Here is a 22,008-nt window from a genome sequence, read left to right on the forward strand (position 1 = left end):
TATGTATGACATCAGTTAAAAAATAAATTCCTTATCATAAATTTCCTATCATAAAAATTCTTTTTAACAATATAAACTCTTTTTTCACATGCATTATATTTATCCCCTTATACATTATATAATAGCCAGATATTTTACTCCTCTCAGACAAATTTCACACTAAAGATCAAATATAATTACTCACAATCAGTCCCACATAAGATACATCCCCACTTACCTCTTCTACCTGGATCCCGCGCTTACTTCTGGTGTCTCCGGCACCGCTCGAGCTCCGGTCGCGAACGATTCTTCGGTGACTGGCGGTTCAAGAGGTGAGAGACTACGTTGATCTGGTGGGGATAACAGGGACCCCGCCCGATAGCCGGCTATAAAATGCTGCTACGGGAATCAGGCCCAACCAGTCTTAATCGAAACAAGAAGCTCCATTTTTCTTTCCCTCCTGTGCCTAAAGGAGAGGCCCCAGTGAGTCTATCTGTCCCGAATCATGAAGCTCATCGTCAAGTTTATCTTGCTGTGCGCTGCGGTCGCTTTCGTCGCCGCTGAGGGGACTACGGAGCAGGAACGACCGAAAACCTTTCGAAGGCTGATACCCGCAGATGTTCTTCGTGGTGAGTGTATGCCTTCGTTAGTTGTCAATCTGTAAAATAAACTTTATAGAAGTCACCGTAAATTTAGTTCTTTCTAATTAATTTCAAATTTTGTCTACTTGTGACATCCGATTAAATATATGATAAAAAAATCAATCAGAAAAATAAATTACATTCAATTATCAATAATAAGTCAATTATATATAAGCACTATAATCTTTCTTTCCATCTAGTGAAAGATAGCTTCGAAAGGATATTTTTATCGCGAGATATTTTAAATAATTATGAACAATAAATAAATAAATAAATAAATAATATGTTATTTTTCGATAAATGTACAAAATAATATACATTTGTGACACATTTATGTTACACACATATTATAATTCATATTAAACATGTAATTATCACGATAAATAATATATTAATTCGTTATTAGAAGAAAAATATCATATTTAGGTCAGCACGTTTTTTTGTTAAAAAAAATTAAAAAATAATATATTATTGATTTAAACAGAAAAAATGTAAGTAAATTATAATGTATAAATGTAATGTGTTCTTTAAGATGTATTTATAAGACGAATGTTTACAAGTTAATTCTATTATTTAATTAAGATTTATTTTAAATAAGATATATTTTTGTCAAATTTATTGGTGCATTTATATAAAAAATAATAATAATAATTATACATTCATATAAATATGAGATTCTGTAAAATAAATTAGCAATATGATTCTTTTTTAAAAGTATGAGTAAGAATTTGTTTTTGAGAAAAATAATAAATATGAGGAAAAATGTTCTCGCGGACCATCAGTTGAGAATCTCTGTTAAGTATCTGGCCGAATTCAAAGAAGTACAGTACGTACATGACCGGCAAGTGGGACAATTGTCGTTATTTTCAACCGGTTCCTGAAAGGACTCAACTTTCTTACGATGTCTTGTCACGCGTGTTGAACCACTGTCTCGGAATCTCGATGACACGCTAATGTCATTCGCGATGCAGGTGAAAAAGAAAATAGCATAATTTATATTTAAATCGATCATTTGGAAAATTCATTAAATTGAAACTGCCAATTTTCAAGATAAATAAGATGCTTTAAAAGAATTTTGTATAAAATTATTGTGGAATTTTTTAAATGTTTAATATAGTCTTCCGATTCTTGTAATTAGATCCTTTAATTGCTCAGAGAATAACTGTATAAATTATAAATTAAAAGTCACTTTGTATTTTGCATGAATCGAAGATCTTATCTATTTATAAAAAATGACTACGTTTATACTTTGTAATTATCGCAATCTCGTAGATTCTAAGATAGCATAAATCCTTGTCTATTCTTCGCACGTTTTCCCTCGCACTGACCTTGCGATGAATATCACTTTTTTTATTCTGTAATGTTTCCTTAGTATTCATCCATGCGTATCTTCGATACGCATGATTCTCGACACTTTTTTATCTTACTTAAGCACGGTTCCTGATTCACACGATGTATCGGCGGCAATATCTCACGAACAAATCGAGAAAAATAGGAATCGCACATTACTCTTGGCGTCAAGATCGCAAGACCGCGTGAAAGTTTCATGCCGTAATCATCACCTTATGATCCCCTTACCGATACCAGTTTTGCCTCGTTCCTTGCCCGATATCACTTTCTTCTTTATACGATCAGTAGGATGCAGTGATGCATTTCTCTTTCTCGAATCCCATCGTAGAAACGATCGTCCCTGTAAAATTTTTATGTTTAAGATTAATACTTAAAAAATATAACATATCGTGATAAAAAATTGTCAATATCGCAATTTGAAAAAAAGACAAGTTAGTATGATAATTAAATTGTGATTTGCCGTAAATGTTTATAGTTTGTAAAATATTTATTTATTTAGAAGATTATTCTATGCATTACATTTCAAATATTGCCTTGCGATTAATGAAGAATTAATATGTTATAAACGTTATTTTTTATTTTATTATTTAATAGAAATTGTCGTTTTGATGCGGGATTGTGCAATATCTTACGACAATAAATTGAGAGCTTTTTAGAGAGAGAATCCTTGACGTTTGCGTAGACACGATGTATTTCCTTAATCGATCTTTAATTATCGCGACCTCGTTTTTTTCCTATTTGTTAGTAAAGACCTTGGATTTCCATGAATAATCGAATTACTCACGACAAGAAAATTATGCGACCTCGTTGCTCGAATTGTAGCGAAGACAGCATTGTACTGGGTGTGGAAACTTACAAGGAAAATAGATCTCGTCGTCGGTCAGGATCTTAGAAGGTTACACATGTCCGCGAAGCGAAGATTTTGTGTTGAATATGTAACACGAATAAATCTCGGCACTCTTGACACTCCTTTAGCTCTTTGAAAACCTGGAACAATGAAACCTTTCATACATTCTTTGTAATATACAAACATATATCTCTTTGAATGCTGTTAGTTGAAAGAACTATACCTAAGAGTGAAATTGTACAGTAACATTTCCTTCGTTTATCGCATAAAATATCCTCGTCATTTGAAAGCGAAACGCCCATGAAAACTAACAACTTCGTCTATTAGCTATAGAAATGACAACTGGTACTCACGATGAAAGTACAGGCGGAATCAAACAGCATAAAATCAGAGAAAGATCGTCACGTTCACCTGCATCGCGAGACTTTCGAAAAAAATTATAGAGGCGCAAAAGTCGTGTATCATGATTATAAATTATAACTTTTCTCTTTTCTCATTTATGCTATTAACTTCTTGATGACCAAATTAGATTCGTTTAATTTTAGTATCTTTGTGAAAGATACTCTATATTTTTAAAAAATGTAGATATTTTTGCAATTTTATTATAATTTTTAATAATTTTGAATTTTTTGAAAATAATATTAATGAATGAGAGATCCTTAATTATACATACGAGTTTCAAGTCATCATGTATCTTGCAAGTTCCGGTGAAAGTCTGTTATAAAGTTCTCATAATATCTCTTTTCTACAATTATTGATTACCTTTAAATATTTAATTTGTTGTTTTAAAATTTTGACTTATAAATTTTTAGTAAAATTAAAATCTCTGTAATCTCTCGTTTCATTAAGTCTTGTTTACTATTTCATGCTGACTGGTGAAACGAGCAAACCGCAACGATATATTAGCAGTGCCATAAATGCCAATCATGTCGAGACTCCAGTCAATGTATCGATGGCATTGAGGAAATAGTAACAAACACGTCATTATTTAAATTTCGCGAATAATACACTCACTTGTGAGATGGAGGATTATATATACATATATAATTAGATATTCTGACGTCTTTGCAAAGTGCGTAATCTTATATTGATTCTCGTCTTTATCATGATTATACACAACATGAGACAGCAAAAAACATGAGTCATAAGTGAATTGCAACCAAAAATAAGTTTTTCGGAATTATTTAATTATAAACTTTCTATTCGAGATTTTTGTATTTGTTTTTATTACACTTTATTAACATTATTTAATGTTATTTAAAAAATCATTTGTTTAAACTTTTCATAATTTTATTTGAATTGTAGCCAATCAGAACTTTTTTAAAAGATTTCTTTTTATAATTTCAAAATCTTTTCATTCCTGAATCCTATCGAGTTATTGAGTAAAATAATTTGAGTAAAATAATTTTCGTATCCTCAAGATTATCAAGATCATCAAGATTCTGAATCAAGATTTCTCGAAGGGCTGATGTAACTGCGACCAAGTCGACGCCCATTGTAACGACTCTTAACATTTGTCGTCGTCGTATTGCGTAAAAGGTTGCGATCGACCGATTCAACCAGTGTGACAGTGAAAGTGTTTCTCCTTGAAGTTTCTAGCACAATCACTGACAACGACGATGACGACGATGGGGAGAATCCAGTCGTCGACGCGGATGGGTATCGAGATTACTGTCACCGATTACAATCGAATTAGCCCCATAATTCCGTCATCCGTTGCATTTATCGTCGTCATCGTCGCGCACGACGACGTTCTACATCGAGGAAGTGAAATTTCCAACTGTCATTAATGTATTGCAGATATACGGGTTGGTTTGAAAATAGGTCGCTAAACTCAGCAGGCAGTATTGTATTCTCGTTATATCGCACAACTCGTTTGAAATAAATAAATCATGATGTTGATATACGAGCATCGATTTATATTCGAGAATAAAGTATTTATTAGTTATAATTTTAATATCAATAAATAGATTTTTTTATAAAAATTTTGATTGCACATTTGACAGAAAAAAATAAAGAAAGAGTAATTTATCAAGATATGTTGATGTGTTAATGCTCACAGAGCATGTATAATAAGAAAAGATGTGCTCAAATATATGAATCGAGAGATAAAATCTCGATTTTGAAAATTGATAATTAGACGATCAGATATTATTAAGATAAACATCATATGAGTCGAAGAAATCCTGTATACGAAACGTTTTCGATCGTTATTATCGATAACGTTAATTAATTTCATTTGCGCGTTGTGTGCAACCCGATATTAAGAATTTTTTATCGCATCTGTTCTCTCACGTCAGCTCTTTTATCAGCTCCATCATTCAGGCTGCAATTAATGAGCAATATTATTGTGGCAAACATTAACACCGCTTAGGTCCGGTGAGCATGGCGCATTAGAAAGTAACGACACTTTTCGCGCGTGACGAGTTAACGAGATAATACACGCACACGTGAGCGAGCACGTTATTAAGGAAATGCAATCTCCGTTTCATCCGTTCGCTGATGAATGGCCTTTTACTCTCATATTTCGCATGCATCATCGTCATCCGATAAAAATCGAATGTGGCTCGTGAACAGAATCTGCAAATTTTTCGACAATTAGATTTGCGCATTTTTCTTTTAATTTAAACAATGACATAAATAAATAATCGTGCACTGCGTTTTCTATTATATTTATCATATGATAATTCAGTATTTTATTCAATTATAAATCGCGTCTTACTTAAAATAATGTTGTTATGTATTGCAGACTTCCCCGGCATGTGCTTCGCGTCGACCAAGTGTGCGACTATCGAGCCGACGAAGACTTGGGAGCTGTCGCCGTTCTGTGGCCGTTCTACCTGCGTACCTGCCGACGACAATTCCGGTCGTCTATTCGAGTTGGTGGAGGACTGCGGTCCACTGCCCAAGGCCAACCCCAAATGCAAGCTCTCTGAAAAGACCAACAAGACCGCGAGTTTCCCCGACTGTTGTCCGATCTTCGAGTGCGAGGAAGGCGTTAAGCTCGAATACCCGGAGATCCCGACCTTGCCACCGCCGACCGAAGCGGAAGCCGCAAACGTGCCGCCGGAGGCTACCCCGAAAGCTTAAGATGGTAGCGCCGAAAAAAGCTACCCCGGAGAGAAAGTTGCGGTGTAGCCTCCTCGATGAAATTAATCGGACCCGGATTCATCTTAATGTCGAAAAACACTGCCCGATCTGTCTTGATACGCGAAACGGCGAATCGTGCGTCGAATATATATTCAAGAATTTTATTTTCCGAGGCGACAGTCTTGATGGAAAGGTTCCTTTCACACTAGACAGTTAGCGCAATATCGAGATATATAACCGCGTGTATATATATAAAAACATGAGATGTATTGAAATGAAATTCCAAACTGTTTCGACAACCGGTGTGCGATGAAAAAGTTAGCTGTGTCAGCAGTATTTCTCGGAGAAAATATAATTGTCGCATAAATAGCGATCGATCAATGTCACTTTGCATTAAGTATAACCACAAAGATCTCTTCATATGTCAGCTACCTGTAACTAATTGCTCGATGATGAATTGTTCGACAAGATTGTGCAACATTTATGCCGATCGCGACGAGGCCATACCGTGATACCACTCACCGCTTAACGTGATCCGATTCCGTACACATGATTCAGATTAAGCTAATTATATACAAATTTCAGACCGCGCCTTTACAAACCATAAGCACGATAAAAAACTTCCAACGCACTCGTTTTTCGCAATTGCATTTCCGTAACTTTATTGTAAAGTCCCTAACTTATCAGAATATACACTCACTAATTATTTTCATATTCTATAACTACTCAGTCAATGCCTGAACACATGATTTAATAACAAAAATAATTTCGGGAAATGTAGATGTATATATATCTTAAAAAGATAAAATTTTTACATCCTGAAGATTATCAAAAAAAGAGAGAAAGCGAAAAAGAGAGAGAGAGAGAGAAAAAAAATAATAAATAAAAAGTATAAAATATATATCATAAAAAAGATAGATAACAGATACAGAATTTATTAAAGAAATTCGGCATAAGTTTAATTTTTCTACTAAATCCGTCAAAAGGATGCTACCTTTTTGTTATACTATTTCGATTTAATTGCAAAAGCGGTCGAAAAGTTTAGATACTTTCTTTTTGCCTTCTAATAATATTTAATCGGTAATCGATACCTCTCTAGTTAAGTCGACTTAAGCCTTTCTTGGCTATATGACAAAGTTTCATAGCAGAGTCTGGTATATGTATCGCAAATATGTGTGATTGTAATTATATGTGATTAAATTAATTTACTTATTTAATTCAATCCGCGTTGTATTTTTCTCCTCGTTCAATCTTGATCCTTCCTCCTCCTATTTTTCATCTCTGGATCTAGAATCAAAAATCAGATCATATAACTCAGCTAATAATCTGAAAAAAAATTTATATGTCTTAAAATTAAGTTTTTTAAAAATGCTTATAAATGCGTAAGCAATAATTAAATATTACATATAATTTATAATTACATAAATATGAAAATGTGTGTATAATTAAATAAAAAAGTGGAGAATATAAAATCACATCGCTTACAATGTGTTTCGAAATAAAAAAATATTTTATGAAATTATTCAATATTAAGAATCGAATAGAACTTTTTAGCAATAAAATTTTAAGAAAAAAGAGAAAAAAATTGACAAATTGAAAATACAATATTGTTTTTTGCTTAATTTTGATCAAAAGAAATTTAATTCAAGATTGCAAAAATTAATTATATTATAATAATTAAACGTGAGATTGAACCGGGCACAAACATTCTTACTTTAAAATAAATGCCTGATTTTTTTTAAATCCGCAGACAATATTTAATATTTGGAGAATGAGCATAAATAATTGATGCAACGCAATTTCGAGAAAACGTAAGTGATGACTAACCTTGTAAAAGTAGGCGAGAAGCAAACAAGATTTTTGGTCTCTACCCAAATAAATCATGAGACCTACTTTCTCCGAAATATCTCTACTGTCTCTTCTCATTTCGAGTTTCCGTTTTGCTGCAAAAGAATAGATAAAAAGAAACATAGAAATATATTTTAATATCGACATTATATAAATTATCACGACATTGAAATAATTGCAAATTTCTACAATAATTATTAATGATTTCGTAACTCATAATTTAACGAATGCAATAATAAATTAAATATGTTATCTTTTAAATCTATAAAGGCATCAATATATAGTTATTATTATTATTTTCTTAACAACTTTTTTCAATTGCAATCGCGAGTAGTATTAATTAGAATTGCAATTTCATTTTATATTACTATTCACATATATATATATATATATATATATATTTGTATATATGTATATATATTTTTATGTAAAAAGATATTCTACATAATATTTGCGATATTATGTAATCTGAATCATTAAGTAACTAATGAATTTATCTACATTATAAACCTATGCAATATTTTATGCCAAGGATAACGATTAGAATATAAATGTTATTCTGCTACAGCTCGCGAAATGTCAACATAAGTATATACAAGCAGATACAGACTTATATAAATTCGTGAGCAATAAATTTATCAGCAATAGATTTATATATAAATTATATATATATATATTTTTTTCTTTTTTTTATCTGCCTATAATCTATATAAATTGACATATCTGATATTAATCAATAGTAAAAAAATTTGCATATTTTGCATTACATTAAATATATATTGAAAACAAAAAAATATTTCAAGATTTAAAATGTATAAACAAGAATCATGATTAGCCCATATAATTATTAACATAAAAAGATTGTTTTGTAAATTAACAATTAAGTATTTGTCTATTATTAATATCAAAAGAGATTGACACAAAGACACGTGTAAAAAAAATCATATTAAAAAAAATATGAACATAAAAAAGTGTAATTCAACAATGAATTTTTCATTTTTATATATAATTATTCTTTTTAATAGTTAATGTAAATTAAGAAATATTCGCATCCAGTCGCTTTTAATGGAAAATAATGTAAAATGCCAACAGAAGATAGGTTAATTACTCCATCGCGCGGGAAACACAATGAGAGAATTAGAGAAAGCGTGCGCTGCCGACAAGCCGACGAAGTATTAGGAACACATATTTCGATAAGAGGTGACACGACCTACGTTAGGATTTGAATTACGCGCCCCCTAGAGAGGAACATTATAGGGGAAAGAAATAAATCACATCGAGCAAGTCGTCAACTTCTCAATATTAGGAAAACATGATTTGAAAGAAGTAATTTGCGAACTTTTAAAATGGCGCAAATTTTAAAGCTATTTTCCATGCAATTCTAAAACAATATAAATGTTAATAATCTGTACTATAAACCTGTCAATACGAATGAATTTTTAAGAATTTCAAATATTCTTTCGAGACCTCATAGGAAAAATTTATTTTTTACAAATAGTGTAATATAAATATATATTTATTTACTTATTAATCGAATTTTATCATAAAAAGAAGCATTTATGCCAAGACATAACCCAGTGAGAAACGCTGATCGAATTGATGTAGATTCGATCAACATTTCTCACTAGGAGAAACGTATCATTTATTATATTTGACTCAAATTAAAATAATATTACAATGATTATTTTTGCTATCTGGAACGTAAAAAGATACGATAACTCCCAAATTTTATTTTTCAATTAGCAATTGCTATTTAAACAGATAGATGATATAATTTTGAAATATTCATTATTCCACTTTTCCGGAAATAGTTGATATGTAACAAAAGAAGATTCTTCGCTTCTCACCTGAGTGTCGAAGAAAGCTCGCGCTACCAAATTCCGCTTTTCAGAAAAGTATTTGATCAAAACTAATTAATCAAAAATATAAAATTGATATGTAACTAAAAAAGATTCGTTGCTTCTTTTACTCGAGGAAGTCACGACGCCGACAAGATGACGCAGGAAAATATCTTCCACAAGGAATAAAAAAACAAATTGAGGTGCCAGTGCAAATTTCGAGATCTCCGATTGGCCGGCTCGTCTCTGTGCGCGCCGATGCTTTCGACCAATCACGCGTCGAATATTTGACAGCTCGCGACTGGCGCGCTGTCAAAGAACGGACCTTTAAAGCAATTCGAGTGATCGCGAATATATGTATCGACATACCTGCGAATCGACTCTGAAGAGCATGCATACGATACACGATACGCGTATTACACTCGGTCGATAAGGGAGGCGAGGAACAGGTGACGACATCGTTGTCATACTCGTGATTTCATAACACGCCATTTTCTTTGTGTAAAGTGTGCTGGAGCGCGGAGCGTTTGCATCGATATTTTCTACCGAGTTCCAGGTAACGCGCGACGTGATACCCGACATTCACGACGTCCACCCAAACGTCCACCCGCACTCTCGTGCGTCTCGCGGGTATATCCTGCGTCGTGCGATCGTCGCGTACAATCGAGTCTCGGATATATTTTGCTCGCGTGTGACAGGTTTCCGCGGAGCATCGCGCAGTTGAACGGATTCCGTTCCTCGCGACGTGATCTCGCTCGTCATCCCTAATCGTGCCTTGGATGCACCGTGACACACGGCGCGGATCCTGAAACGCGGGCCTCCAGAAGTGTCGTTTCGACGTTGACCGCCAAAAAATTCGCGCTTAAAAAGCTTCGGGAAGAAAGTCATTCGGTCCTCTTTTTTTTCTCCTTGCGAGTGCGTTGTACATGCACATACGTCATTGTTACTTGGAGATGTACTTTCCTATCGTCACGTTAGATGATTCATATGATCAATCATTTTTTTAAGATACCCAGCATTGGATTTTTGATGCAATAGTGGATACTCAGTTCATTGTTTTGATGTGCATGTATCAAGTAAATAATAGAAAAGATGTAAATATAGTATGTAATACATTGAAAGTTGACATTTTTGATATTTACAGTTCAAAAAGTATTTTATACAGTTTATTCTTTGTCATAAAATTATGTTAATAAAATTGAAAAGAAAGATATATATTTTATTGATTTATGAGATATTTGTAAGAATAATCAAAATGTAAAGTTTTCCTTTATCATAACACAAATACAAGAAATGACAACGATCTTAATTTGAAAGCAATTGTGATATTTAAATTGTAAATATATCAAATTAGATTTATTTCAATTTGAAGACTTTAAAATAAAAAGACAAAATTTCTATTAATGTAATAAAAAATTGGTGTGTATTATATTTTATTGACTGAAATTTATTATATTTTCAAATTTTTAATGTAATTAATTATTTCTCCTTTTTAAATAAAAGTTTGTAAAATTTATGTTAAAATAAATTTTTGTGATATATTATTTTTGATCATGAATCATCAACAATATGAGATTAAAGATATATTCTTCTGTAACTTGATTCTTATATCATGTATTTGAATTAATGACTCACAAAATTGTCTCTATTTTAAAATTATACAATTAATATAATTTCAGTTTCAAATATTTATTATTAAAAAATTAATTCTTAACATTATTTTAACATTATTTTAACATTATCTTCAGCAAAACATGGCATCCCGCAAGAAAGTGTTGTTAAAAGTTATTATCCTTGGAGATTCAGGAGTTGGAAAAACTTCTTTGATGAATCAATATGTCAATAAAAAGTTTAGTAATCAATATAAAGCAACAATAGGAGCAGATTTTTTGACTAAGGAAGTGATGGTGGAGGATAGAATAGTCACTATGCAGGTAATATACAATCAGTTTTAATTCTATTATTATATATCTCTAAGTATCTCTTCTATATCTCAAAGTATTTCTTTTACCTCAGATCTGGGATACCGCTGGACAAGAAAGATTTCAATCATTAGGAGTGGCTTTTTATAGAGGCGCTGATTGCTGTGTGCTTGTATTTGATGTATCTGCTCCAACTAGCTTTAAATCTCTAGATTCATGGAGAGATGAATTTTTAATTCAAGCTTCTCCTCGGGATCCAGATAATTTTCCGTTCGTTGTGCTTGGGAATAAAGTAGATCTTGAATCAAGAGCAGTGAGTAAAATTATTTATATGATAAATATATTGCCTGTAAAATAATTTAACCTTTTATAAATAATTTTAGATACACTTTAATGTATATAAATAATTTTATTCTACGAAACCCAATACTTTATTTCGATAATTTAAGCTTTAAAGTTATAATTTTTTCATTGATCCATTCATTTTATTTTGTATATTTTTATATATTTTTTTTATACTTTGTGTTATAGGTATCGAGCAAGAGAGCGCAACAGTGGTGTCAATCAAAGAATAATATTCCATATTTTGAAACTAGTGCAAAAGAGGCTATTAATGTCGAACAGGCTTTTCAAACGATAGCTAAAAATGCTTTAGCTCAAGAAAGCGAAGTAAGTATATTAAATAGACAGTGTAGAATATTTTTTCAACATATATATGTGAATCTAATCTCTACATTTTGTAAATCCTAGGTTGAACTTTATAATGAATTTCCGGATCAAATCAAATTGAGCAACGACCAAAGAAGCAATGGCAGAGGTGATTCATGTGCTTGCTAGGTCTTGGCACAACAGTAATATCACTTGGATGACTAATAAAGATGCACAGGTCAGATTCTACATTTACGTCACCTGCGCATAAAGGACACGGAGAATATATTGCGATGAGCTTTATGTGTGCAGGAAGTCACAAATATATTTCCTCATCTCAACGTATTATTATACAATCTTCTTCTATCCGCGAAATGTCTCAATATTCTCGAAATAGTTTTATTGAAACAATCATTCGTGCACGGTAAAGAGTAACGAATTAAATCCATACGTAACGGGATGTGTACAAACTATCGATATATACATGTATAAATTGTTTTTGTAAATGTATATGGGAATAAGATATATTTATCCGACTTCCTGACCTAAAAAATATCGCAATGTCTTAAATTATATACCTGCTGGATTTGTCGTATATGTAGATCTCTCTACGTTATCCTTTAAATCAAGGATTTGCATCTTGTTTTTAAGTATTGTAATGCTCTCTTATATGGCAAAACAATTGAACTATTCTTATCTTAATCTTGATGATTTATTGTTGAATTAATTTCACCATAACAATATCTCGAAGTTTCCAAACAATATATATATAGGAATCGTTATATATATATTATATATATATTGTACCAGAGAGGATAATATATAGGTCGGGAACACACACAATTAGTGGTATTGTTAATAAATTATAATAAAAGAATTTGCTCATAATTTGTTAAATACAATTGCATTTACAGAGGAGCTCTAGTATATAGCTTATTATTCTTAGAAGGAACTGAATATTTGCTGTCAGAATAAAAATGATTCGTATAAAATAGAGGAAAATAAGATTATAATAAAGTTATTAAGATACTTTATAATGTCTTGTATAAGCTATTTTAACGAGTTGGAATTCACACGGATGCATGGTGTATGAACTCCTCGATCTTTTCTTTCTATATAAAATTCTCAGTTATTGTATATTCAAATATAGAATCATAATAATTTCGTTGTTGCGTACATATTGATACTAAATTTATTACATTTTGTTCATATAAATAATTATTTTAAACCATTTTTAGGGATATTTATATATCGGCCATCCCAATTTAAAAAGAGAAGAAAATTCGTTACAAATGTGACTTAGAAAAATTTCTCGTCGCTGGATGTGTTGTCTATAATAATTTTTGCAAGAGATATTTTTTAAATTTTTCTGTAAAGATCCCAGATTCATCTTTTAAATGCGAGATTCCTCTTCTTGTACCGCGATGCACATCAATTTTTCAAATTTTTTACTGTACGCAAGACACACAATGAAATCCCAGTGCGCGGTGAATTAATCGTCAATTGTATGGTCTATCGAGCAACAATTTTATGCAGACTATATTTTGTAAATAAGACAAGATATAATCCATTTAGGACAATTTATCGTTATAAATATGAATCTTTATATCCTGATAGCCATATCAATAAGCGCTCTTGTAATACTTTAATTCTATCTATATAGTCCCTTGTTAGAACAATAATTATAATCCTAATGGCGTGTGATATTTATTTTCATGAAAGAAGTGAGCTTTCTCATAGTTCATGCGAGGAAAAATATCCAAATAATGCTGTATCTTAGATTTTTGTAGTAAAAAATAATTGTGCGTTCATTATGATGTGTTAGATGTTTTAAAATTCGATTTCAAAGAAAAAAAGAGAGAGAGATAGAGCAAGGTAAGCATACTTTTTATAGTAGAGCAATATAGCACGATAGTATTATGCATCGCGGTATCAGTAATTGTCATCCAAGTCGGGATTGTAATCTTTGATAATTTGCAATCTTTGAATTATAATTAGGAAGTTGCAAAATTTTTATTTCACAAATTACACATTAATATACAACTCTGTCATTCCAAGTTATGTTCAATTAATAATTACATAGCCATCGATGGACAGACTGAAATTATTTGATGATGTTTCGCGTCAAATTACTTACCGCGTGAATGTTTCCTGCGAAATCTTAGTTACTGATAATACCCGCCATTTTTGAGCCACCCTGTGTACATATATAACATTCTTATGAAATAAAACTTTTAATGCTTGAAATATATATGCACATGCAGGGTGTCCCATAAATCTCATATTTTCTAGATTATAGATACATTGTACGCTGCAAACTAAGAATTATAGTAACTCGATCAGCTATCAAAATAGCTTTTCATTGTTAAATGATTAACATCTAAAAGACTTGAATTAAAAGTTGTAGAAGTGTGAAAATAATTAAATAGTCTAAATTTTTTTGAGGCACAAGATGTTTGATATGAAAATATAATACAGAGGTACTAAAAAAGATGAAATTTCAATCAAAATTTCACTAAAAAAGAGGCGATTATTTGTCGAGGAATACTATAGTCGAAGATGCGTAACTTTCTGAGATATTCTGTATATGTATTATATATATATACACAAAACATTTGCACTATCGAGTGTTTTTAGGGGTCTATGCATATATATATGTATGCACATGTATATAAGTAAAGATAATCATGACCATGGCGATTATAATTAATAACATGTATAATTCTATCGAAATATGTTAATGATAAATATAATTATAAATAATATTATTGTTATTATTGCTGTTACTATTGCCAGTATTGTTGCCACTACTTTTAGATTGCTATTGTTTCCACTTATCATTCTTATACTGCAAATATGCTTCTACATGATATATTATTATAAGTGAACAATTAATACACATTTATAATAAAAAATCAAGTCTTTCAATATACAGTTATAATCCATAGTAATATTTATTACATTTTGATAAACATTACTTGAAAAGGAGGATATTAAAATCTGTTTTAAAAATGTTAAATATTGTCATTAATGATTAATGCTTTTAATTATTAAAATTTATATCATTTTTCTTTGAATTTGAACTTTAAATTTTGAAAATAAAGTATACTCACATTGACATTCTCGAATATTAAATTGATAATATTATTAACTTTGGTAAAACTCAAGTCTTCAGATGATTAAATCTGGTTTCCAGATTTTGCTTTATTTACTTCTCGAGAGGTAAAGTATTGTAAGTATAGTATCGGTTTTTTTTGAATGTTTACTATTCACAAGAGATAGTAAGAGGAATCTGTCATACCTTGCTCCAACACCTTAGAGGAGATAAAATAAAGGTAAAGTAAGAGTTTTGTTATTATATTAAAGCTATCAAATTTTTTATGTGATATTTCTGTTAATGAAATATATCGTTAATAAAATATACATATACATTTTTTTTCTCCTCTAATGATTTTTAATAAAAATTTTTAATTGATTCAGTATAATAAATTTTTTCTGATTTTTCTATTAATACATCTTACTTTAAAATGATTGAATTATAAAAGAAATTGTGTGTGTATTCCTTTTTTCAATTAAGAGAAATGATTACACTGAATTTGCGAGACTTACATTACATTTCGTCGCTTATAAATAATTGTGTTGAAGCAAAAAAATGTTCACGATTAAGAAAGGAAATTTTTTTACTGTTATCCTTATCTATTTATATATTGAGACAACTTATACTCGACAGTTCATCGCGTAATACAATGATGATTTTTTTGAGATTAGAAAAAAATATATTGATAAAGATATTGACTGATCAGACTTACACATCTATTTAACGCTATCTTTTATATATGCTGAAGAAAATATAGTGATCTCTTTATATTTTCCTCTTGAATTAAACAAATGTACAATAATCATATATTAATGGCAAAATCTTGTTTAACATAGCATCATTTTCTATCACAAGGGAGGATTTTCCATCTTCATTAATTGCATACATATATGCATGATTAAGCTTGCTAATCTTTCAATTTCTTTGCTTTTTATGAAATTGTACATATAGAATTAATGGTATCAACTTTGCAAAATTTATGCTTTCTAAAATATTGATTATATCAACTTTTAACTGTTTCTATACATTATCACAAAGATAACTTATGTGATTTTACACGAGATAAAATAAATAAGTAAATGCATAGATACATGCATATATGTATAATGCATATCCTATGTGATTCTAATATTACTTCGTCTAGTTTAAAGATCCTCTCTTGCATTCATAGAAAGAATTTGTCAGATAAAATTTTAATACTTTTGAATGTAGAGGATAGACACACAAATATAACATGTTGTTTCTAAAATTTATAATTCTATATTTATAAAAATTATATTTTATTTCTGAAAATTAAAAAAATTATATTATTGAATTATATTTTATATCATTAAATCTATATTTATCACTAAAATTATTTTATTAATAAAATTTTCAGCAAGAAAATATGTCAAGATCACTAATTACAGATGAAATAAAATACAGAATGAAGATTGATGCATATCGAATATACAACTTACATATTTGAGATATATCGGTTAATCGTCGAAAGAACTAATATTTTCGTCATTATGGGTAATGTCCAAGCGCTCATCAACAAACGCACCGAGTTCTTTGTAACCCCCGCTAATTTAGAAGATCCGCCATGTGTTCCCTGCTTCGAGAAGATAGACAGGAAACCCGGGAATCCCAGCAGCTTCGAGGATCTTCACGCGAAAACCAAGAAGCTCTATCCACAGAATTTCGAAGGCGCCTACTTGCTGCTAAAGAAGACCCTAAGTAAACACTTCAACGTGACATATAGGATGACCTTGAGTTCCGTAACGCCATATGGTCTCAAGTTCGGTGTGAATTACGTCGGCACCAAGAGGGTGGGATTCTCGGAGAAATATCCGGTCATCTCGGGCGAGATCACACCTAGTGGCAATATGAGCGCCAGTTTCGTGCACACGCTCGGCTGTAGATATAGATTCAAACTCGCGACGCAGATCGTCGACAAAAGGTACAAGGCTTTTAGTTCCGGCCTAGAGTACCGCTCGGATGACTGCACGATAGCGATGACCCTGGCGAATCCAGATCTCGTCAGGTTGCATGGCACGTTGGTTCTGCATTATCTACAGGCTATCACACCGCGGATCACCCTGGGCGCAGAAATCGCCTATCTTCGGGGCTCTTTGATACCGGGCGGTCAGCAGACGGTGATGTGCGCCGCGTTTCGGCATAGCACCGGCCCCACCACGTTATCCGCCACGTTAGGCGAGGCGGGCATTCATGTCTGTTATCACCGAAAGGCGAGCGAACAGTTGCAGCTTGGCGTAGAGATCGAGACCAACACGCGTATTCACGAGTCTATCGGCACGATAGTATATCGTGTCGACATCCCATACGCTGACTTCATCTGTCGAGGATTCGTGAATTCGGAGACCAGCCTGGGCGCCGTGTTCGAAAAGAAATTATATCCAATTCCCGAGGCCTCGTTGATCATAAGCGGCTTCTTAAATCACAAGAAGCAACAGTTTCGCGTCGGGATTGGTCTGAATGTCGGCTAACATCTGCGATGTTGTTCATAATTATAATCGGGATTACAATACTTTATACAAATTCTGAACACATCCTCACAGAAATATTGTCTTTTTACAAGTTTATTACTGATATTCGGATAGAGAAAAAACAAGCCGAAATAGAAAGTTCCTATTAATTTATGTGTTAATATCTCGTACTTAATCTGAAAAAAAAAATTAAATATTTTCAAGAGATTATTTGGATAAACATATTGTGAACTTTATATGTTAAAATGCGATTATCCCTTTTGATACGAATTTTATATGATAAAAGAATATTTTTATACATAATAATTACTAAATATTTATATTGTTAGATAGTTTGGAATGCAAGTTTTTTTGTCATTATACCAAACGCAAATATAATTAATTCGATTTCACTCATATATTAATATTGTACATACTAGAATTTTATAAACAATAACGCAAATTTTTATAAACGCTTTGATGACTTAATTAACATTGAGAAAATAAATCAATTGAAATCTAATCATCTCCGTTAGCTATTCGTTCGTCTAAATTATCTTGTCCCGAATGCAAAGCTGTAGATTTCAATTTATCGAAATTCGCTTCAAACTTTTCACTTAGAAGTCCATTTTCATCAGCATATTCTAAAATATCACAGATCAATGGTGATTCAACTCCTAGAACGTATTCACATGTTTTTGGTTCTAATAAGAATAATGATACACTAGATTGGCTTGCAGTATGGTTCTCCACACATTTCAATTTTACCTAAAATAGAAACAATGAACAAAACATAAAATTATATGATATTATAAGATATATTTTTAGTTTAACTTAGAAAACTAAAAATATCTTTTATGTTTACAACAATTATACATACTTCAGTTTGCCTAGAAGTTCCAGTTTTATCGCAGCTACTACCATCGCTATAAAAGTGTGAGAGATGTTTTCTTAACTCTAGCGGTTTAGGTTTCTTGCTCGGATTCGCAGCGATCCAATCTAAATGCTTTTGTTTGTTAAATCTACCGAGGTTTACAATCGTTTTCGTACCATCTCTTTCCATATGATATTGCATAACAGAACGGCCATAACAGAATTCATATTTCCACCAGCCATTACCCTATTAATATATTAATATTATTAAAAATATATTTAATAAAAACAAAAGAAATAATGATTATGAATACTTGCCCCATGCAAGCAATTCTTTCCATTGAGAAAACTCTGAACAGGACTAACTTCAGCAGGACTAACATTCTGATCAGTTATCGCATTGATAGATTCATCAGCATTGATTTGCTTATCCACAGTATCCATTGGATGTATTTCAACCCTTACTCTAGGTTCACTATCCTGTAATCAATTTGTTACAGTTTTCAATGATTCTATATGAAAAGAAAAGTTCTAGCTAATATTTATAAAGCTTTTAAATTTCTTTTATTTAATTAAAAAACAATTTTGTGTACACGCCTGCACACACATGCGCGCGCGCACACACACACACACACACAATTATCTAGTATATAATAAAAATCACTCCAAATATATACATGTGTGTGTGTGTGTGTGTGTGTGTGTGTACAAATATTTTATTTGATACTACTGTTACTATGTAACATAATAATGGTAAAGATATACATGTTATTATGCAAGATATGTAATGACAATGTAGAAATAAGAAATTATACTCTACATAACAATGCGATAACTTTCCAAATGACAACAAATATAAATTTAACTTGGTGAAGTAACAATGGATAAAATGTCAAAATATGTAGATAAAGAAGGGACAGAATGAAAATCATTTGCAAAAGTTAATGATACTACATGATCAACAAGCATTAATCGCCCTTTCAAATATATACAAAATATTCTGACCTGGCCCTCCTTATCTACATGGAAGATTGCATATACTTTCTGCTGCTTGTCATCCTGTGCAACAAATAATTAAACAGTAAATAAACAGCAAATAAACTAGAAAGAGAAAAAAAGAAATTTAGTATTTAAAATTAAAAAGAAATACTCTATTATATAGAATTCTATTATATTTCTTAAAGATTTGATTATTGAAGCCTTAATTAAAATAAGATGTATTAGTTATCTACAGATTAGATATAATAAAAGCAGTTATTTATTATTCTATTAAATTTATTCAAAAGATGATAGTCATTGAAATATTTTTTTAGTATTCAATACAAATCTGCTAATATCTAAGTATTTTTACAAAATATTTTTTGAGACTCTAAAATTAACAAAAATTGAACACATATAACAAAAAAAAATCAAATAATTTAAAGATGCAAAATAAGCAGAAATAAAAGAGTCACAAGTGTTAAATATTCATGCAAGTTTACCCTTTGTTGATGTCGCGTTTTTACGCTTTCATATTCCATTAACATAAGGGATTTTGGTTTCTTTGGTGTTTTATTACCAACAGGCTGACATGTGATTTCATTTTCACCAGTATCTGGCGGCTTATAATCTGGATGATTGCACAGTACTGGTGAAAGTACTATCGCTTCATATTCACAAGTCATTGTTTCCTTAAGTGAATACACATCATGTTTACCATGTTTATAACAGACATACAATACCCTGATGATTCTTGGCTTGTTATTCAAATCGCACATTGTACCATCGATCATTTCAATTTCAAGATATGGCATATTAATACCATCAATCTTTTTTGTTGGTATATTTAATTTCCTATTAGGATCATTTGCTTGCTCATTATAATAAGCTAAAAGTTTCAACTTTTGTGCTTTGTCCAAAGTGCCGAGATAATACTCTTGCATCTTAATTTTTTTCCCTTCTCTGTCTTCATGATATTGCCGTACATATCTACCATGGCATAATTCGTAAGTCCAATATGACTCGAGCTATTTAACAAAATTAGATTTAGACAGATAATTATACAATGTACAACACATGTTTAATAAAAATGGCACGATAGAAGGAAGAAAACGTAAGAAATTATATAAGAACATATACTACCCTATAGGAGCAACTGTTTTGAGCAAATATTGGTTGCAAAAGTTGCATCGGATTTGGTCCATTATATGATTCACTGTACTCGTGCTCCTGTTCCGTTGCATCTGGAATTATGCACTTATATCGTTCATTATTAGCCGTAGTTATAAAATATGGCTCTCCATTCGAATGTTTCTGTAAAAAAAAAATAAGGAAATACATGTAACACATATATATGTCAGACAAACATAAGTACGTTTGAATTATACTTACTAATAACTCTGTCTCGCTCTCTCCGGGCCAATTAATTTTAAATATAACTGTATCATCAAAGTGTCGAAAATCGTGTCCATAAACAACAGAGATTAAAACACACAGTACATTATAAATACTCCTATAATTGCCCCACATTTTTTTTCACTATTCTATCATGTTTCGTCTTCCTTCATGTGTCAATTACGTTTGATTGACAATTATATTTCGCGTAAATACAATGACAGGTAAACGGTACGAATAGAAGCGTGAAGTAAAAAAAAACAGCTGTTATATTCTCGATATTACCTTGGCAGATATTTAATATCGGGCATATGAGTGAACAGATTGGCTGTTAAACAGGGAATTTCTAATTTTACTTGGAGAATGCTGAAGTTTTCGAATACGCAGCCAATGGGTATATACGAGGTAGACCAATGATGGAGATTTTATATGTATAAAAAAATATATATAATTATACATATATATTCATTTTTATGTGGGTTCCTGCTATGATCAGCTGTGATCCAAGTAATGTCAAATAATGAATTTATATACTTAACGATTTAGTTTGGACTGAATTTTTGTCGCTAACTTTGTAGCTCGAGGAAACGTATATACGCTTCGATACGATATTTTTTTACCCGTATAATTTAGTCGAAGAACAGGTGAAATTGCGTCAAACGTTCCAGATATTATGAGAAGTGTATCGCTAATTTACTCGTTACTTGTATAATTTGGCAACTTCGTATACACAAGCAAGACGTGTCACACCGGTATTAATTATAATGGATCTGTTCTTTTCAGCTGCACTGCTGCACTAGTGCAATAAGTTAGAAAGAGACAAACATGCTTTCTTTCACTCTAACTAATTGCACTAGTACAGCAGTGCAGCTGAAAAGAACAGACCCATTAATTCGTCAGCCAATCGTCGAGCGTTACGTGTTATTATTATCCGAAAGAGCGAGAGATCGAGCGAGCATCGTTCGACTCAACCTTACCTAACCTCGAGAATACGGAAATTTTTTTTAGACGTGACAGAACTTGGCGCTTTCACC

The 22,008-nt window shown here is 31.5% G+C and overlaps 4 protein-coding genes and 2 long non-coding RNA genes across 10 annotated transcripts; 3 read left to right on the plus strand and 3 right to left on the minus strand.

The window, feature by feature from the left end:
- Positions 1-377: 377 nt before the first annotated feature.
- Positions 378-7,129, plus strand: LOC105258902. Its single transcript, XM_011270476.3, has 2 exons — positions 378-608; positions 5,567-7,129. The coding sequence occupies exons 1-2, from the start codon at positions 485-487 to the stop codon at positions 5,905-5,907; spliced, it is 465 nt and encodes a 154-aa protein (XP_011268778.1). The 5' UTR covers positions 378-484; the 3' UTR covers positions 5,908-7,129.
- On the minus strand, positions 491-3,356 carry LOC109610557. The gene is made up of 4 exons (XR_003123451.1): positions 3,041-3,356; positions 2,755-2,957; positions 2,199-2,310; positions 491-637 (listed from the first exon to the last, which is right to left on the minus strand). It is a non-coding gene; the product is annotated as an uncharacterized LOC109610557 (long non-coding RNA).
- Positions 7,061-9,712, minus strand: LOC105258903. Its single transcript, XR_889778.3, has 3 exons — positions 9,603-9,712; positions 7,735-7,850; positions 7,061-7,194 (listed from the first exon to the last, which is right to left on the minus strand). It is a non-coding gene; the product is annotated as an uncharacterized LOC105258903 (long non-coding RNA).
- Positions 9,713-9,969: 257 nt separating this feature from the next.
- LOC105258904 (ras-related protein rab7) lies at positions 9,970-13,974 on the plus strand. Of its 2 annotated transcripts, XM_011270478.3 has the most exons (6): positions 9,970-10,149; positions 11,342-11,527; positions 11,610-11,828; positions 12,047-12,184; positions 12,266-12,401; positions 13,402-13,974. In XM_011270478.3, exons 2-5 carry the CDS (start codon positions 11,348-11,350, stop codon positions 12,350-12,352), a joined length of 624 nt encoding a protein of 207 aa, XP_011268780.1. In that variant the 5' UTR covers positions 9,970-10,149; positions 11,342-11,347; the 3' UTR covers positions 12,353-12,401; positions 13,402-13,974. The 2 variants fall into 2 exon arrangements, with proteins under 2 accessions (XP_011268780.1, XP_011268779.1); XM_011270477.3 differs by lacking the exon at positions 13,402-13,974 and having other exon boundaries at positions 12,266-12,865.
- Positions 13,975-16,760: 2,786 nt separating this feature from the next.
- LOC105258906 (mitochondrial import receptor subunit TOM40 homolog 1) lies at positions 16,761-18,010 on the plus strand. The gene has a single exon (XM_020029904.2). The coding sequence runs from the start codon at positions 16,772-16,774 to the stop codon at positions 17,747-17,749; it is 978 nt and encodes a 325-aa protein (XP_019885463.2). The 5' UTR covers positions 16,761-16,771; the 3' UTR covers positions 17,750-18,010.
- A 139-nt stretch (positions 18,011-18,149) lies between these two features.
- On the minus strand, positions 18,150-21,745 carry LOC105258907 (endoplasmic reticulum lectin 1). 4 transcript variants are annotated; one of them, XM_011270481.2, is made up of 8 exons: positions 21,514-21,745; positions 20,972-21,141; positions 20,723-20,893; positions 20,083-20,607; positions 19,607-19,660; positions 18,920-19,081; positions 18,609-18,848; positions 18,152-18,496 (listed from the first exon to the last, which is right to left on the minus strand). In XM_011270481.2, exons 2-8 carry the CDS (start codon positions 21,107-21,109, stop codon positions 18,248-18,250), a joined length of 1,539 nt encoding a protein of 512 aa, XP_011268783.1. In that variant the 5' UTR covers positions 21,110-21,141; positions 21,514-21,745; the 3' UTR covers positions 18,152-18,247. The 4 variants fall into 4 exon arrangements, with proteins under 4 accessions (XP_019885461.1, XP_011268783.1, XP_011268782.1 ...); XM_011270480.3 differs by having other exon boundaries at positions 20,972-21,340; XM_025412910.1 differs by having other exon boundaries at positions 20,972-21,745.
- Between the last annotated feature and the right edge of the window lie 263 nt (positions 21,746-22,008).

Source organism: Camponotus floridanus, unplaced genomic scaffold, assembly GCF_003227725.1.
Source record: "Camponotus floridanus strain SB8 unplaced genomic scaffold, Cflo_v7.5 scaffold59, whole genome shotgun sequence".
NCBI classification, from domain to species: domain Eukaryota; kingdom Metazoa; phylum Arthropoda; class Insecta; order Hymenoptera; family Formicidae; genus Camponotus; species Camponotus floridanus.

Excerpts from the sequence above, each read along its gene's own strand:
- LOC105258902 (XM_011270476.3), top strand. The coding sequence starts at position 485 with ATGAAGCTCATCGTCAAGTTTATCTTGCTGTGCGCTGCGGTCGCTTTC. Across the intron at positions 609-5,566 it reads ACCCGCAGATGTTCTTCGTG|ACTTCCCCGGCATGTGCTTC; the intron begins GTGAGTGTATGC and ends TATGTATTGCAG.
- LOC105258904 (XM_011270478.3), top strand. The coding sequence starts at position 11,348 with ATGGCATCCCGCAAGAAAGTGTTGTTAAAAGTTATTATCCTTGGAGAT. Across the intron at positions 11,829-12,046 it reads TAGATCTTGAATCAAGAGCA|GTATCGAGCAAGAGAGCGCA; the intron begins GTGAGTAAAATT and ends TTTGTGTTATAG. Across the intron at positions 12,185-12,265 it reads CTTTAGCTCAAGAAAGCGAA|GTTGAACTTTATAATGAATT; the intron begins GTAAGTATATTA and ends TGTAAATCCTAG.
- LOC105258906 (XM_020029904.2), top strand. The coding sequence starts at position 16,772 with ATGGGTAATGTCCAAGCGCTCATCAACAAACGCACCGAGTTCTTTGTA.
- LOC105258907 (XM_011270481.2), bottom strand. The coding sequence starts at position 21,109 with ATGTGGGGCAATTATAGGAGTATTTATAATGTACTGTGTGTTTTAATC. Across the intron at positions 20,894-20,971 it reads AGAGCGAGACAGAGTTATTA|AAACATTCGAATGGAGAGCC; the intron begins GTAAGTATAATT and ends TTTTTTTTACAG. Across the intron at positions 19,082-19,606 it reads ATGTAGATAAGGAGGGCCAG|GATAGTGAACCTAGAGTAAG; the intron begins GTCAGAATATTT and ends AATTGATTACAG.